General features: G+C 31.8%; 1 protein-coding gene across 6 annotated transcripts in view; it reads right to left on the reverse strand.

The window, feature by feature from the left end:
* Positions 1–2,623: 2,623 nt before the first annotated feature.
* GULP1 (GULP PTB domain containing engulfment adaptor 1) overlaps positions 2,624–15,484 on the reverse strand; it is a 253,239-nt gene continuing 240,378 nt past the window's right edge. For all 6 annotated transcript variants that reach the window (XM_008687243.2, XM_008687247.2, XM_040643035.1 and 3 more), the window contains 3 exons: positions 14,104–14,242; positions 11,097–11,191; positions 2,624–4,595 (listed from right to left, as the gene is read on the reverse strand). In XM_008687243.2, coding sequence (XP_008685465.1) covers positions 4,524–4,595; positions 11,097–11,191; positions 14,104–14,242 — 306 coding nt within the window. In that variant the 3' untranslated portion in view covers positions 2,624–4,523. The remainder of the gene's footprint in view (positions 4,596–11,096; positions 11,192–14,103; positions 14,243–15,484) is intronic.

Here is a 15,484-nt window from a genome sequence, read left to right on the forward strand (position 1 = left end):
ATTCATCTTTAAATCTTCACAGCCCCTTTGAAAACCCAGTAACCATTCGTTTTCCCTCCCTCAGTTGGGCCAAATTTCCTTAGTCTATGATTCTATAGTGGTTGTAGATGCTCTTAGAGAATTGTCAAGATCTTTATTTAGCAAATTATTGCTGCAGTGAGATAAAAGTTGAAATCATGGTAAAGATTTCATCAGCGAGAACAAAGTGATTATCTTCTAATATTCACTTGGAAGGCATGTTGTTCTTTTCTCTCACAGAGAGCGTAAGAAATTTTAGCTCACATCATTAGCAAGAAGCATGCTGAAGAAGCATTCAACGTTTACTGAATGCTTATGGACAAATGTGCTTGGCACCATAGGATATAAAAATGTCAAAGCAAACTTCAAGATTTTTGGAGAATAAATAGAAAAGTTAAAAAAAAACTTTATTAAAATATTTTTAAAAGATTTTCCAAGACAGTATTTTATATATTTTTGCAAAATATATTAATGATAATTCAATAAAGGACAAATTACCAAGAAAATGCTATGGGATATCAGAATGTCCTCTAATAAAGAACTTAATTAGGTATTGAGTACTGGAGCATCCCTTTTAAGAAGGTAACTCCTACAGCTTCTGGCCAAGTTTTCTTTAATGAAAACAGCAATATTTAAAAGGCTTAAATGCATATTGAGAAGTGCCTATAGACTTGTATGTAAACTGGAAAAGTCTGACCTGATGAATTTTGAGTATGCAACTGAATGAACGCCAAAAATGCAGGAAAGGGAAATAAAGTAAATTTTTCCAAATTTTTAGTTATACAGTTATGGTGGACTATTAAGTGACACAGAACCCACTGTTAATGACATAGAAATTCTGCTATTTCAATTTATCATGTAATGTCAGCAAAATTCGAAATGAGACTTTAAACTCAACTCCTTAGGTATGCCATATTTTGCATATTATTTAACGATGATTTAGGAAGTACTGTCTTAGAATCCATGAACCAAAGTGGAAGGAAATGAATCCAGAGAAATGTAATGTCTTCTACTATTTAAATAATATCCATATTTCATAAAAGTTTACTCAAAAGGAAGGACATAGAAGACCATAAATTATTTTAGGTGGTCTCCTTATAAGAGTAAGGAAAGTCACTTTGGACGAATCCAGAGAAAATAAGTTTTACCTGAGGAATTTCTAGAAGTGGGTTACAGTTGGTCCTTAACAATATAAGATCAAGACATGGAACAAGTATATAAGAATTAAGGTTTTGTCCCATTTATGAGATGGACATTGAAGGAGGAAGTTCTTGAGAAATGTATCTGAGCTTATCTAGGAAGGAGAGGACACAAGTTAGGCCTTTCCTGCATGAGATATGGGGATCTGAGGCAATACCCGCCATGCCGATCTCAGTAGTGCGCCAGACAACTCGAAAGGGTGTAGTTTAGGTGGAGTCTGAGATTTAGTTGTCAAAATTGAGTCCAAGATTCTCCAACTAATTTAACAGAGGTTGAAATCCAAAATCATGAATAAATATTGAATTTGGAACTATATATGGAAACACTGGAACAGAAAAATATTAGCAGCTAGTTTTTTTTCATGGTTAAGTAACATCAAAAAGAGTAAAAAAAAAACATTCAGAAATGCAACAATGCAAAATCTATCAGAAATTCTATCTGAAAAATAAATTCCCATAATGTGACCAAAATTTTTTGAAAAAAAAAAAATCCAAATCCCAAATAAAAGAAATAAGAAGAGAAAATTACTGCCATTGGACTGTCTTGACAGTCTCACAGTGGATATCTAACACTGTAGACACTAGCCAATGCTAGGTACCCACATTTAAACATAGTTAAATAGAAATGTCTTCTGGGAAGTTTTTGGTTCACATGGTACTTTAGAACATATTGGTTTTCACCTATTAATTCGTATATTGCCTTACTTTTCCTTTATGATAATAAACTAACCGAAGTCAGGAACCCGGTCATCTTCAATTTAACAATGTTAAGTAAACAAAGTTAAATCTATTAAGCAAACTTACTAGATGTTCTCTTATCCACATACTATATGTTATCACATAAAGTGAGTAATAAATGAATTGTTCATTGGTGTGCAAAGAACATACATGTAAGTCCTGTGAATCTTAAAAATACTTAATATTTTGTTTTTAAGGTTCATGATACTCCAATAAGCCACCACTCAAATCTTTTTATCAAGCCCACTTTTTAAAGACTACCTACCAAGAAACCCTTTGTATTATTACTAGGCTAAAAAGGCTCTCAATTTTGAAAAGAGATACTTACATAACACAGTTATTACACCAGACGCTTCTAGTGAAAGGAACCAAATTATGACCTCTCTCACCAGCAGGATCAAGTCCACTGTTTTCACAACTGAATGATATTTGCTTATAAAGCTAAAATGTGTGTGGGCTGTAAGAAATGAAGTTAAAGGTAAAGTTCATTAATTCTTTTCCTTCCCTTCCTCCCTTCCTCACTCCTTTCCTTCTTCCCTCCCTCCCTCCCTCCCTTCCTTCCTTCCACTCTTGGGCTTCATTTTTTGACCTGGAAACTTTGTCATGTAATTAGCTTCAGAATGTTTCTAACTTAACCAGAGATTATTTAATGAGTAAATATACAATTATTTATTTAAAAGCATTTATTCTCAGCAAAATCAAACATCATCGAGTTTACATAGAAATACAATTTTCAACTGGATCTTCATAAAAATGCACTGGTGAAATAAATGTTCATAATTAATGACCAATTATGTACTATTTAGTCATGCCAGTAGCAGAATTGATTACCATTAAAAATTGGTAAAGTAACATATCTTAAGTGTGCAAATACCATCATAGTACTCTATTGTGTTACCATTGGTAATAAATGGCCACTAAATATATACCTATTACATAAAGCTTTTAAAGTACAATAAAAATACAAATTCTATCTGTTAAAAAAAAGCCATTGATACGGCTTCTAAACATCCTCATTATACAAATTCCAAAATACTATATGACAAACAAAATTATAAAGATTCTTCTTTATGAAACATATACTAACCTCTAATTAAGGTACAACTTAGCAGATAACAGAAAACAAATAAGAAGGCTTATATATACCATAGAACATTATGAAGATACATACAAATATAATATTGCATAAGCATATTTGATTTCTTTTCCTAGTGAATATGTATCTTTAGCACTTGATAAAAATTCCCATGAGTAAAAGAAAAATCTGTTTTTGAGTTCTACCCCTAGTCTAAGCTCACATTTTCATTAATTTAATCTATTTTTCTTATGATGCAATGAACCAAATTATAAATTTTAATCATTAATTCTTCTTGCACTGAGTACAAATTAAACTGTTATATAATGGGTAAAGGTATATATAAAATAAACATTTTTAAAGGTCGGAGTTTATCAGCACATTCTGAATTAAGTACAAGAAAATTTTATTGTTCATGTATTCCAAACTGAGAAGTCACTTGATCTTTATAAAAAATGAGATTCTGACTTCAACAAAAACAAAGACAAATTAAAACTGCTAAATAATATTGATGAAGAATAACTGTTACTTATTTTAAAGTATCAAAACTAATGGGGCATCACAAAATAAAATTTGGTGAGAAAATGTTTATCAAAGGAGAAAATATGAGAATAATATTATTTAGTGAGAAAAAAATATATTTGGTAAAGTAAATGTGGGTAACAGACATTGCAACCATAGACAGCATATATCCCAAATGTTTTTTTAAAGAAAATATTAGATCAGATGATGTTTAGATGTCTAGCAATATAACTTATCTCATCAGAAATTAAATTTTAAGTGTTTTGTAATGAGCATATTTTTGCTTTTTTCCATTATCCTTATTTATGAAATAAAAGATTTAGTGTATAACTGAGAATAATAGCTAACATTATTACTTTGCTTTTACTAATAAATACTCTAATTATTTGCTTTAATTATTATTGGAAATTATATTTTTGCTATTTTACCTGCTTAAAATGACCTGCTGGCATTATATTCAAAGTTTACATTTTGCCAATGATAAGAACAACATTTAATACATAAAATGCCACCTGTCTAATGCATGGTAACATGCTTATTGGTTTGAATACAGAACATATTTAGTCTGGCATTGGTATATCTCCTCAAGACTTAGAAAGGTATCATCAAGGTATGGCTTTTGGGAATTAATAATAAACTAGCAGCCTGGAAAATGAACACAAATTTCAAGATGCTAATTATTCAGAACTCAGACACAAGACAGATACTTGGATAATTTGTTTTCTGATTATAAATTCATCTACAAGAGAAACAGAAAGGAACATAAAAGTATGATTTACTTTACAGTGAGTTGTTTTTAAAATAAACGTTCTAGATCAATAACGAAGGACATTTTACTAAAATAATTTGCAAAACGTTAAGATCTTAAAAAATATATTGGCACACACGTACTACCTGTCATAAAGTAATAAGGAATGATGTATATGCATATAAACAAATTTAACACAAATCTGGATCTCTTGTTCTTGACATCAGCACCTGCTGTCTAATGGGTCGAGACAAAATACTGTGCCTTCAAGAGTTAGTCCCATTTTGAACCCCTCCTGTAAAACAGAGTAAAATCATTAAAATAAGAAACGCTCACGGCAATAATAATAATAATATGATAATAATGATGATAATCATGAAATAAAAAGACTGAACAGAAGTTGAAATCTTCATGCTTTGATCGGCTAAGGAATAATATGGCAAATGCTGCCTTGTCAGATTTTTATATCGGTGTGTATCTCAGGCCCATTAGCATTCTAAATATTTTAAATACATGTGAGGTTAGCATGCACGAAAGACAAAAGAAAACAGAAATATACGGAATTAAGTCGTTTTAAGACTTAAATGTTCTTTGTCAGTAAAGTCTACTACGTCATTTTACTGCAACTTAAATCTCCTCTGTTGGCTTTCGGGATCACTATTCATTTAAATATAAGTAAGATAGCTAGACCTCAAATTTGATGAAAAGTTCGAGATAGCCTGATAGTTTTCACCTTTTCTCCCTGGTTACCACTGTCCAGGGCCTGGGTAAAATACTTAATAGTAAACGCAATGCCATATCCTATGGGGAACACAGAACTGCTGGCCACTTTGCCACGGAGCAAGCTTCCTCTACTACTGGTCCTGCTGTTGCTTGTAGTTTTAAGTTTTGCTTTGAGTCCCCCTCTCCCTAGCAAGGTTTAGATGTTTCCGGAAGTTAAGTTGCCCCTGACTTATTGAGAGCAAGTACACAATCTTTTCCTCCTAAGATTTTTTTTTCTTCCAAGTTTTTGTTTAAATTCCAGTGAGTGAACGTCCAGGGTATTCATTTCACGTGGAGGATTTCGTGACTCATCACGGGGATACAACACCCAGTGCTCGTCACAAGTGCCCTAACATTTCGAGTTAAAAGTTAGTGGCAAAAAAGTTTGTCCTCTACTCCGAGCTCTCTTCTTTTTTTGCATAAGGTAATTGGCTATCTTCAATTTTAGCACCTCCTTCCTCCCCACCCTTGCCGGTAATCTGTGCACGCCGGCGAGCAAAGAAGAGGTCAAAAGCATGGACTCACATTAATCACGGGAATTGGGGGCCACATTTTAGAGTGTGGCAGTTCATATATATATATATGTATATATATATGTATATATATATATATATGTATATACATATATATATATATATACTTTACCTTCCTCTCTTACTGACAGAACTGGAATTTTGTTCAGGCAGGTAATGTGTAGTCAGGGGTGACCACATGACACATTACTGGTGAGTGAAATGTAAACAGCCTATTCCCGCAGAAAATAAAATGTCTCTCAGACAGAAGGCTTTTGTCCTCTGTTCTCCTTCACATTTTATTTCATTAGACTGCATCTACTTGTGCGTTAGCCAATGGTGTTTCTCTTTGCCTTCCCCCAAACTACTTTCATTCGCAACAGGTATCTAACGTCCTTATTACAAATCCAGTGTACGCATGCCCAGAGAGAGGGAGAAATTCATAAACCTGCAAGCCACACTTCATTCGTTCTTAACGTTCAGAATGCTCTTCATTGTATCTACAGCAGAAAGACCACGGGGCAATGCCACCACCGCAAAGGTTTTGCAAAACTTCTTCCCAGCACTCAGAATACAAATTATAGTCAGCTGAGTAAAAGTCAGAGTACTTACCATTGTTTTTTTAAAGCCTCTTTTTATCACAAGAAGAAATATTTTGTTATATCTATGCTGCCAAATACTTAGAGACGTCGATACTTAAAGCTAAAGATAGTGTAAATTAACTGGTTTGTATAAGTATTTTATTTGGATATGTGAGGATCTGTGTACTATGTCTTCTGGCATAGAGATAGAAGATATAGATGATAGATAGATAGATAGATAGATAGATAGATAGATAGATAGATGACAGATAGATATAGATAGATAAGATAGATAGAGTGGATTTATATTAACTTGGAAAGGTTTGATACTATACAGTGTTTTAAAAATTTTCTCAGTTCATTCTGAAATGAAACCACTATCATTTCAACTACCCTGAAAATACTATTTATCAATGTGTTTGTGTTTGAACGGCAGAATAGCAATCATAGTAATACAGGGATCGGTCACTATTTCAGTAATAAAAAAAATGTATATATTTACAAGAATATCTCCATAGTGATTTTATAAGGATCCCTTTGGAGTCCCCTTTGTTTCATTTAATTAGCCCTACTAACAGACACATAATATTATTTCTCTCCTTGGTTTTCTTTACTCCTAACATAAAATTTCTCACAGTTTCTGACCTTTCCTCCCAGGTCTCATTTAGTGTATCATGATTTGATGATCACTGAATCTTAGGTTTCCATACCCTTTTGAATTTTAAAACTCTGGATGAAAACAAAGCTTTATTTAACTTATGTAGTGATAGAAATTATCGTAAACTCGTATCACGCAAAAGGTAACTTTATTATTAACATATTACTAATAATATACTTTTTTAATGAAATATTTTGCCCTGTTGCATTTTCTTATTTTGAAATAGGGAGAAAAGCATGTCAAGGAAGGAAAAGCCAGTCTTCTGCAAGAATTGTTCATACATTGAGGTATGTCCTTTGAGTCTCCTTTTTTCCTATCTCTACATTTTTAAAAACAGTTTTAATAATAATATAAAAAACATATATTATACATAACTTTCTTATTTATTTTAATGTATCACATATATATAATTTCCTATATTCTTTTTAAAACTTAGTGGAACAAACATTCCCTATTGGGTCCCTGTAAAACTAATTTAATGATTATATAATGTTCTATTAATTTTTTTAAAATTCAAGTATAGTTGATAATAATATTATATTGGTTTCAGGTGTATAATAGAGTGATTCAATATTTATATACATTATGAAATGTCACCACAATACGTGCAGTTACCATTTGTCACCATGAAAAGTTATAATATTATTGACTATATTCCCTGTATTTTTCATCCCTGTGATTTATTTACTTTATAACCAGAAGTCTCTACCTCTTTACCCTGTCTCTTCACTTCTCTTCCTTCTAGCAACCACCAATGTATTATTTTTAATGTAATTTAACTGTTTCCAGTATTTCATAATTATGAATAAAATTAACTAGAAACTTTCCACATTTATAGTCCTTTTCTTCTCAGAAGAGATTGCATTAAAGTTTCTGATCTCAAATAAAAATATTAGTGTTACTAACAAATTTACTCTCCAAAGGGATGCTATAAACTGACCGTGGCCCAGCAATGAGTTAGAAATCTTGTCTCATCACAATTTCGCTTGTACTGATTATTAGCAAGGAAATAAAATGTTTGATTTGGTTGATTAAAATAGCATTTCTCATTCTTTATTTAATTTATAGATTTTCTTTGGCTAGATTGAACACGTCTACGTGCGTTATTAGCCACTTGTGGTCTTTTGTGAACTGCTGGGTTCTTATTTATTTGGTTGTTAATTTTCTAATTATTAGTTTACTTACCTTAATTATGTTTATGTGATATATTTATATATTTTTAAAGAGAAAGGAAAAAATTTACAAAAACCTATAGAAACTATAAAACGGCATATTTTTCTTTTCCTTATAAAAATTTCTTTCCAATTCAAAAGTCTTATAAATATTCTACTGCATTTCCAGCATTTTAAACTGACTAATCTTTCTGAGATTTACTTGGCTATTTATTGTAAGTTACAGCTGTGCAGGGATCTTCTACCGAATTATTAACCAGCTGACTTAACGCCCCTTCATGCAACATTCTTTCATCCTTTTTGCCAAGCTTCTTTTTTAATGTATTAAATTATTATAACTTAGAGGGTACACTTCAGGCTATCAATACTACTTAACTGATTTGCCTCTCAGTGACACGTACCAGGAAGTTTAAATTATGTCAAATTAAATAATGGCAATATTGATTTCAAATAAATACTTAATTTTCTAACAATTTATAATAAAATATGACTTCACATTTCTGCTTAAATTCGGACACACACAAGATACTTTTCTGATTTCCTCTGTAAGTAAAAGAGAAACCTCAAATATCTCATTAGGCTTATTAGCACAATATTATGTATACAACCCACTGCACTGTACCGTTTTTACATTATATACAAAGATCAAAATAGTAGCCAATGTGCGCATTAGCTTAATTAGGCTAACAAGATTAATAACAAAAGTTGTCACAGACTTTAGATAAAGAAAATATTATTTTATTTTCGTTAAAGTGACCTTGCAAGTAAATCTTGAACTAAGAAAAACCAAACCGAACCAAACCAAAACAAAAAACCAGACAAGCAATGAAGTGGACAATGCAAGAGAGACTATATCATTGAAAAAAATAAAAATACGGATTGTAAAACCTCTTTAAACACAACAATCAGAAACATCCGTGTGAAACTGCTGTTTGAATATTAAGTTAAGCATGCAAATATTAAGGTTTTAGCTTTAAGAAGTGGTAAGTTGTTTAAAATTATGAAAATAATATACCAACCATCTCTGGCGCTACCCACCATGAAAGCAGAAAAGAATAAAAAAGACATTAAGAAAATATTAGAAATGGCAAAAACAAAACCAGGAGCAAAAATACCACAGCTTAACATTATTTAACTAACACATCACTACATCATTCCAATACAGTGTCTCTCAAAGTTAGTTCCTACAAAACTCTGCAAATGTAGGTTTACTTTTAAAAATCTACAGAATTTTTTTCAGTCTTGTGAAAATGAAAAACACATTGATAGAAAAGTAGTCTTTGTGATTTGCATAATGCTTGAGAACAAATACCCCCACCTCAGAGCCCATGTTTGTGTTTGTTCTTACAAAAGCATTAGTCCCAAGCGGCACAAACCTAACCGTTGAAACTGTGAAAAAGGAAAGGGACTGCTTCCATATGAAATAAATAAAATATTCTTGCTAAATAATCACGCACCATTTGAGTGAAAGTTTCATAGTATCTGAAATATAGAAAAGAGGGAGAGAAATTGTACCACCAAACAGGGTATGTGCTGACAACAATAGAAGTTTGCCATCGGTGGTTTTGGTTTCGGCCAAAGAACATCACCTTTCCTGTTGAAGTTCTTAACTTGAATTTTATTAGGTATTGTAATTTTGCTTCTAATTAATTTATAATTTTTGAATTAATAGTTGTATAGGAGCTGTAAGGATAAGTTATTTGTAAGTTTTTTGGTAAATATTTAAGAAATGTTACAATTTAAGTCAATATAAAGGATTTAAAATCATTTTTTCATGTAAAACAAAATTATCCATCACCCAACTTAAGAAATTCTCTTTTAACATATTCTTTGAAAATCTCAAGGCATGTGTTAAATAATCCAAGTGTCAAGATGCAGGCATTATTATATCCAGAACAATAAGGAAATTCACATAAAACCTAGAAAAGAAGATGACTGCTTCATAGCTGTAGTCCAAAATGGGTGGAAGGATATTTATATTATCTTTCTAGGAAGGGGTGTTTCACCAGTGTTAGAAGATCAGAATCCACCGTTAATTGTTTTGTCCAGGAAATGAAGCACAGAGAATAAATCACCTAGTAAATGGGAATGACTCCTTCTCTTCACTGCCTCTTCTCCATCAGCTTCATGTAATTGGTCTTTGCCTATGTTCTACCATATAAATAGTCTTTTCGATAAATAATAAGATATAATAACTTCACTAAAATGTAAGGGCAAATATAAAGAGAAGATTTTTTTTTTCTGGTGCTTTTAACACTATTTCTTTTCTTTTCTTTTTTTTTTCTTTTTTTAAAGATTTTATTTATTTATCTGACAGAGAGAGACAGCCAGCGAGAGAGGGAACACAAGCAGGGGGAGTGGGAGAGGAAGAAGCAGGCTCCCAGTGGAGGACCCTGATGTGGGGCTCGATCCCAGATCGCTGGGATCACGCCCTGAGCCGAAGGCAGACGCTCAACGACTGTGCCACCCAGGCGCCCCTTAACACTATTTCTTAATCATGGCCCACTGTAAAAAGTTTTTTAAAACCAGTATCTTCACACTTCTAGTACAACTAAAAATTGAAAAATAAAAGAGGGAGAGAGAAGTGAAAACCCAACTGGACTACATTACTGAAGAAGTTGTCACTGGTACAGGCTTGTCCAGTAAGGGTCCAGAAGTTACGAACCATGGCTGCAATGCTACAATGCCTCTTTTAAAAGAGACTGAGTTTACTCTCACTAAGATTTTCCTTCATCTACCCATTCACAATTTGAATTTCATAACTGGTAAAACTGAGATGAAATCTTGTAAACCTAGTACAATTACGTTGTAATTTTTGGATTTCAAAGTAATGAACCATTAGAATCCATGTAATTTTGTATAAAAAAAGAACCACCTTATTGCCATTGTAAATTGCACTATTAAAAACAAAACAAAATAAAAACTTATCCTTATCATGTGTAGGAATATTTTTAGGACTAAATGGATATTAATATTTGAAAGAAATTGTTTCAAGTAAGTTTTTATAGTGATAATAATTCAAGAAAAGGGTAGTTTTGGTATATAACATTCTCCGTGTCCCATATTAAAAAGAAATAAACCATTTATAGGCCAATCTGTTATAACAGTTACCTGCATCTCATCTAATTTTGACTGAATATCTGGAGGGAAATCCCCTGCTCCGCAGTTAAATGGGTCAAAAGGTTCTGCTCCAAACAGGTCCCGTTCTAAAAGGAAGAAAATAATTTAGTAAATGAAATGACAAGAAGTAAGTTGGGGTGAGTTAGGTTTCAAAGGCAGGAATATATAAAGAACTACTCACATGGCCAAATGAGTGCCTACCCACACACACTTTAATGCTGGGCTTTCCTGAGCTTAGACTAGTTAAACACCAACAAAGAAGCAAAGATCCATTTTATGACAATATTAAAAACTGTTTGGTTATAAGGAATTATTATCCAGAGAGGCTTCTGTGTGTTTAATTAAGACTTCTCAATATCAAATTCACCAAACATTTGAAATTACTATATTACAATACCTGTATTTTTACTGAAGCAATTTTAATTTACTACAATTAATATATTACTTATTGAGACTTCCCTATTCCATTTACTGATGCCTTTGTAACACAATAGATAGTGATGCAAGACGAGGGACTGAGGTAGATTGGTGAATAGTTTTACTCATAGCTCATTATAACTTAATCTCATATTTACTTAGAGAGAGTTGAAGGCACATTATCTCAGGTACAATGAAATTATGTCACCTTCCTAAATAAACACAATGGGACAGGTTCTTTAAAAATGTCTCCTATCCCAGAAACAAATTTCTTTTTAAAAATAGCAATAATGGAATATCAAAAAGCTCTCTGTAACATATATTCTAAAGTATGCATTTTTTAACCACTAAAGAAGTGTCAAAGTTAAAATTGATGTTTATAATTGATAAAACTATGGCCTGTTGTTTAAAAATTTTTAAATTATGAAATTTCTTTCTTCTGAATCAATTCCTATATGAATATTACATATATATGATATACTATACATAGGTATTCTATATGGGGAGGGGTGTTATTATTACTGTTGTTATTTTCCTCAGTCTGATGTTGCTTAGGTAATAAATCAGAACTTGGAGAACAAAGGAGCTTTGGAGGACTGCCTTGGTTACCACTATACCACAAGCCCGCCCAACAATGCTTTACACATGATAGATGTTTGTGAAAAGAAATGAATAATGAAAAGGAAGAAGAGCTGATCAAGAGGAATGGAGATTTTCATTAGAGGCATATCTCATTTTATTGTGCTTTGCTTTATAATGCTTCACAGATACTGTGGTTTTTTACAAATTGAAAAGGTTTGTGGAAATTCTGTATCAAGTAAGTCTGTCTGTACCATTTTTCCAACAGCATTTGCTATTAAGATAGATAGATATGGTATAGGGGTATCTAGAATTCTATCATCTATCTATCTATCATCTAATCTATCTACCTCTCTAGACACAGATAGGTAGCTCATTGTACTTACTGAACTTTGGCCCTCAGGATCATCAGATATTAAAAAATGTAGCAAGGTGTTACTTCAGTTTCTCATTAAAAAATTCCCTAAAACCATTTACGCATCTTTGCCTAGATTTTTCAAAGGCATATCGAATTTATCAATTGTCTAAAATGGAATGCACTTTCCACCTTTTCTATCTCTAGTTTTCCCTGTTAACAAAATCAGTCTAAAATCCTGAACCATAATTGATTATGAACTCTCAATCACCAACGTGATAGATTATTCCTTCTAAATATTTTCAAATCTATTTCTTCTTCTCAATTTATATTTTGACTTGGATTAAAATCTTTTGTAGATACATAGCTAATTTATATTTCAAATTCCAGCTTATAACCGAAGTCTAGCATATATGTTATACAAATGCCCATTGGACTAAATAAATGAATGAGTAAACCAGTGGTTAAGTCCAAGGAATTAAAAAACAGTAAAGGAAGAGATCTGGGACACTCATAAAGACAAAAAAAATACCCTATTATGATATCAGGATATTGGCAACATTTGCTAAAAACACAGTATGGCATATATATTATGGATTATTTCCTGAAAAAATATTGTGCATTGGCACAAAATATATTCAAAGGAATTTAAATATATATTTCACTTATGTAAAAATACTGACATATTTTTGTAAACTGATTTTTAAAGTTTCTAATGATATTACTGTGCATTTACAAATTAATTCTCTAAAATTTCTTGAATATCTAACGTGTAATATATTTTGGTAAGTTCAACGGGGAAAACCAATAAATTAAAGCATACTTTAAGCCCAAGACATACTTTAATACCATAGACATACTTTAAGCCCAAGCTAAAACTTCAGAGTTATACTGAAAATGTCTTAATGTGAATCAGAGAGGATGCAATAAAGCATAATATGTAAAACTCTCTTTTCTTCAGTTTCCCTTTGGACAAAATGACTGAGCATGGCCATTGGACTATTCTTTATGTTTCTGTGACAGGGCACAGATCAAAATACAATCACAACATTGAAAATGAGCATCTGTTGGATGCTTTCTAATTCATCATCAAGAGACTCTAATGTTCCTTCCAAATGTATAGAAGATAAATCAGAAAATTGATGCATGCAGAGTATTTTAGATATTAAGAGAGAACACCTATATACGGTTAATAAATAAACACATCATGAATTGATATATTTATATATTTCTTTAACTAAGAATATTCATATACTCTATGGTAACAAAAAATTTACACTGAGCTCTACTAAACATGTCAAAAATATAAAATAATTACCGCCAAGTTGTTTTTAACCATTAAAACATTAGAAGTATAATCCCTAATATAATAAAATACACTTAAATGCTTTGTATTGATAGAAATACCCCTATACCAAAATATCATTTTTCATAAAGTAGTTTCAAATGCAACAGTGATGTCTTTAGTAGTATACTCTGAATTATAAACTTAAATATGATTAGCTGATTTGGCACAAATAAACATAATTCTTTGGTAATTAACACTTTTAGTGAACTTAAAATATGTAATTTTCCATAAAGTATCAATTAAACATTTAAAATGTACACAAATATAGCAAAGAATATTGATTTGTTTAGAAAGCTTACTAATCTCAGTAGATCTACTAGGTATTGGAGGAGGCTGTGTGCCGTTGCGAGTAGGTGTTGAAGATGGGTGTGATATTGGAGAAAATGGTATCATATCAAAGATGTCAGTGGAGGGTGACTTAGGTGTCACACTGCCCGCCTGCAATGAAAATAATGTGAATTAAGGCAGTATTTCAGGTAGACACACTACAATGCTAAATATTCCATATGCATAGAGAACATATATGAACAACAAATTCAGTTGAATTATATGAACTTGCCATTTTCTAGATTAAACGTTGGCAATCCATATGATTTAACCAGTCATAGCAAATGTTTATTGGCAAGAAAGCAACAGAAAAGTCCTGCAACAATGACCTCAAAGATGATGGCAAAAATGGTGACAACACTACTCTAGATAGATATAAAAGATATTGAATTTTTTGGTATATCTAGAAACAATTCCCATTTGTATCAGAAAATTGAAAATATTAGAAACTATATAAAAACATGGTATCAGTAATATATATTCCATAAGTTGGAAACAAATAATTGAACATAAGTAAGGCACCTTCTTAAATATCACCATTCAAATGCAATTGATAGCAACTTAAAAAATTTTTGAAGAGTATAAGTTAATTTGTATTTTTAACTACAGTGACAGCCAACTATTATGTTCACTGCAGTGCCTTTTATTCCTGGGTAAGAGTTCATTAAGTTTTCTATGATAAATAGCTATCTTGCAAAATAAATTAATAATCAGTAAATATACCACCAAAATCATCGTTATCTGGGTTGGTCTGGACCAGGATGTAACCCAGGAATGAAACAATCATCACTTGGATTGTCATTCAGGGGGAAAAAATACACACACACACGTGCAATCATACAATTCTAGAAAAGAAAGAGAGTTACCATTTTGGAGAGGAATAGTAAGAAAAAACTTGTTTTTCCTCAAAGAACATGAACAGAGATTATTTTGCATGTTTCACAGTAAAATTAGACTTTTCAGAATATATTTATTTTTCTGACTCACAGGTAATTAAAGTAATGGAAGAAAATTAAGGCTGATTGTTTGTAAAGAGTGACAGGTTTGCTATTCAGCTAATATGACTGTTGGTACATTCTTCATGCAGGAAAATTGGTGTCATCTCCTTTTCTTTAACAACATGCTCACTTTATCAGCCAAAAATACTGTCTAAAGACTTTGAGGCAACTTTATCCCTTAGCCACTTCCTCCAACTCAGGAATATTGTTTTCCTGATCAACCCATCCCTCTGTCTGTCCTGGCTTCCCTGTCTCTCCTTTTTCTCAGGATATAAAGATACTCAAATCTTGACTGTTCTTGAAAACAAAACACAACAACCAAAAATGTCTTTACTTCTCTATCCTCCCATCTCTT

Source organism: Ursus maritimus, unplaced genomic scaffold, assembly GCF_017311325.1.
Source record: "Ursus maritimus isolate PB19 unplaced genomic scaffold, ASM1731132v1 scaffold_1, whole genome shotgun sequence".
Taxonomy (NCBI): Eukaryota; Metazoa; Chordata; class Mammalia; order Carnivora; family Ursidae; genus Ursus; species Ursus maritimus.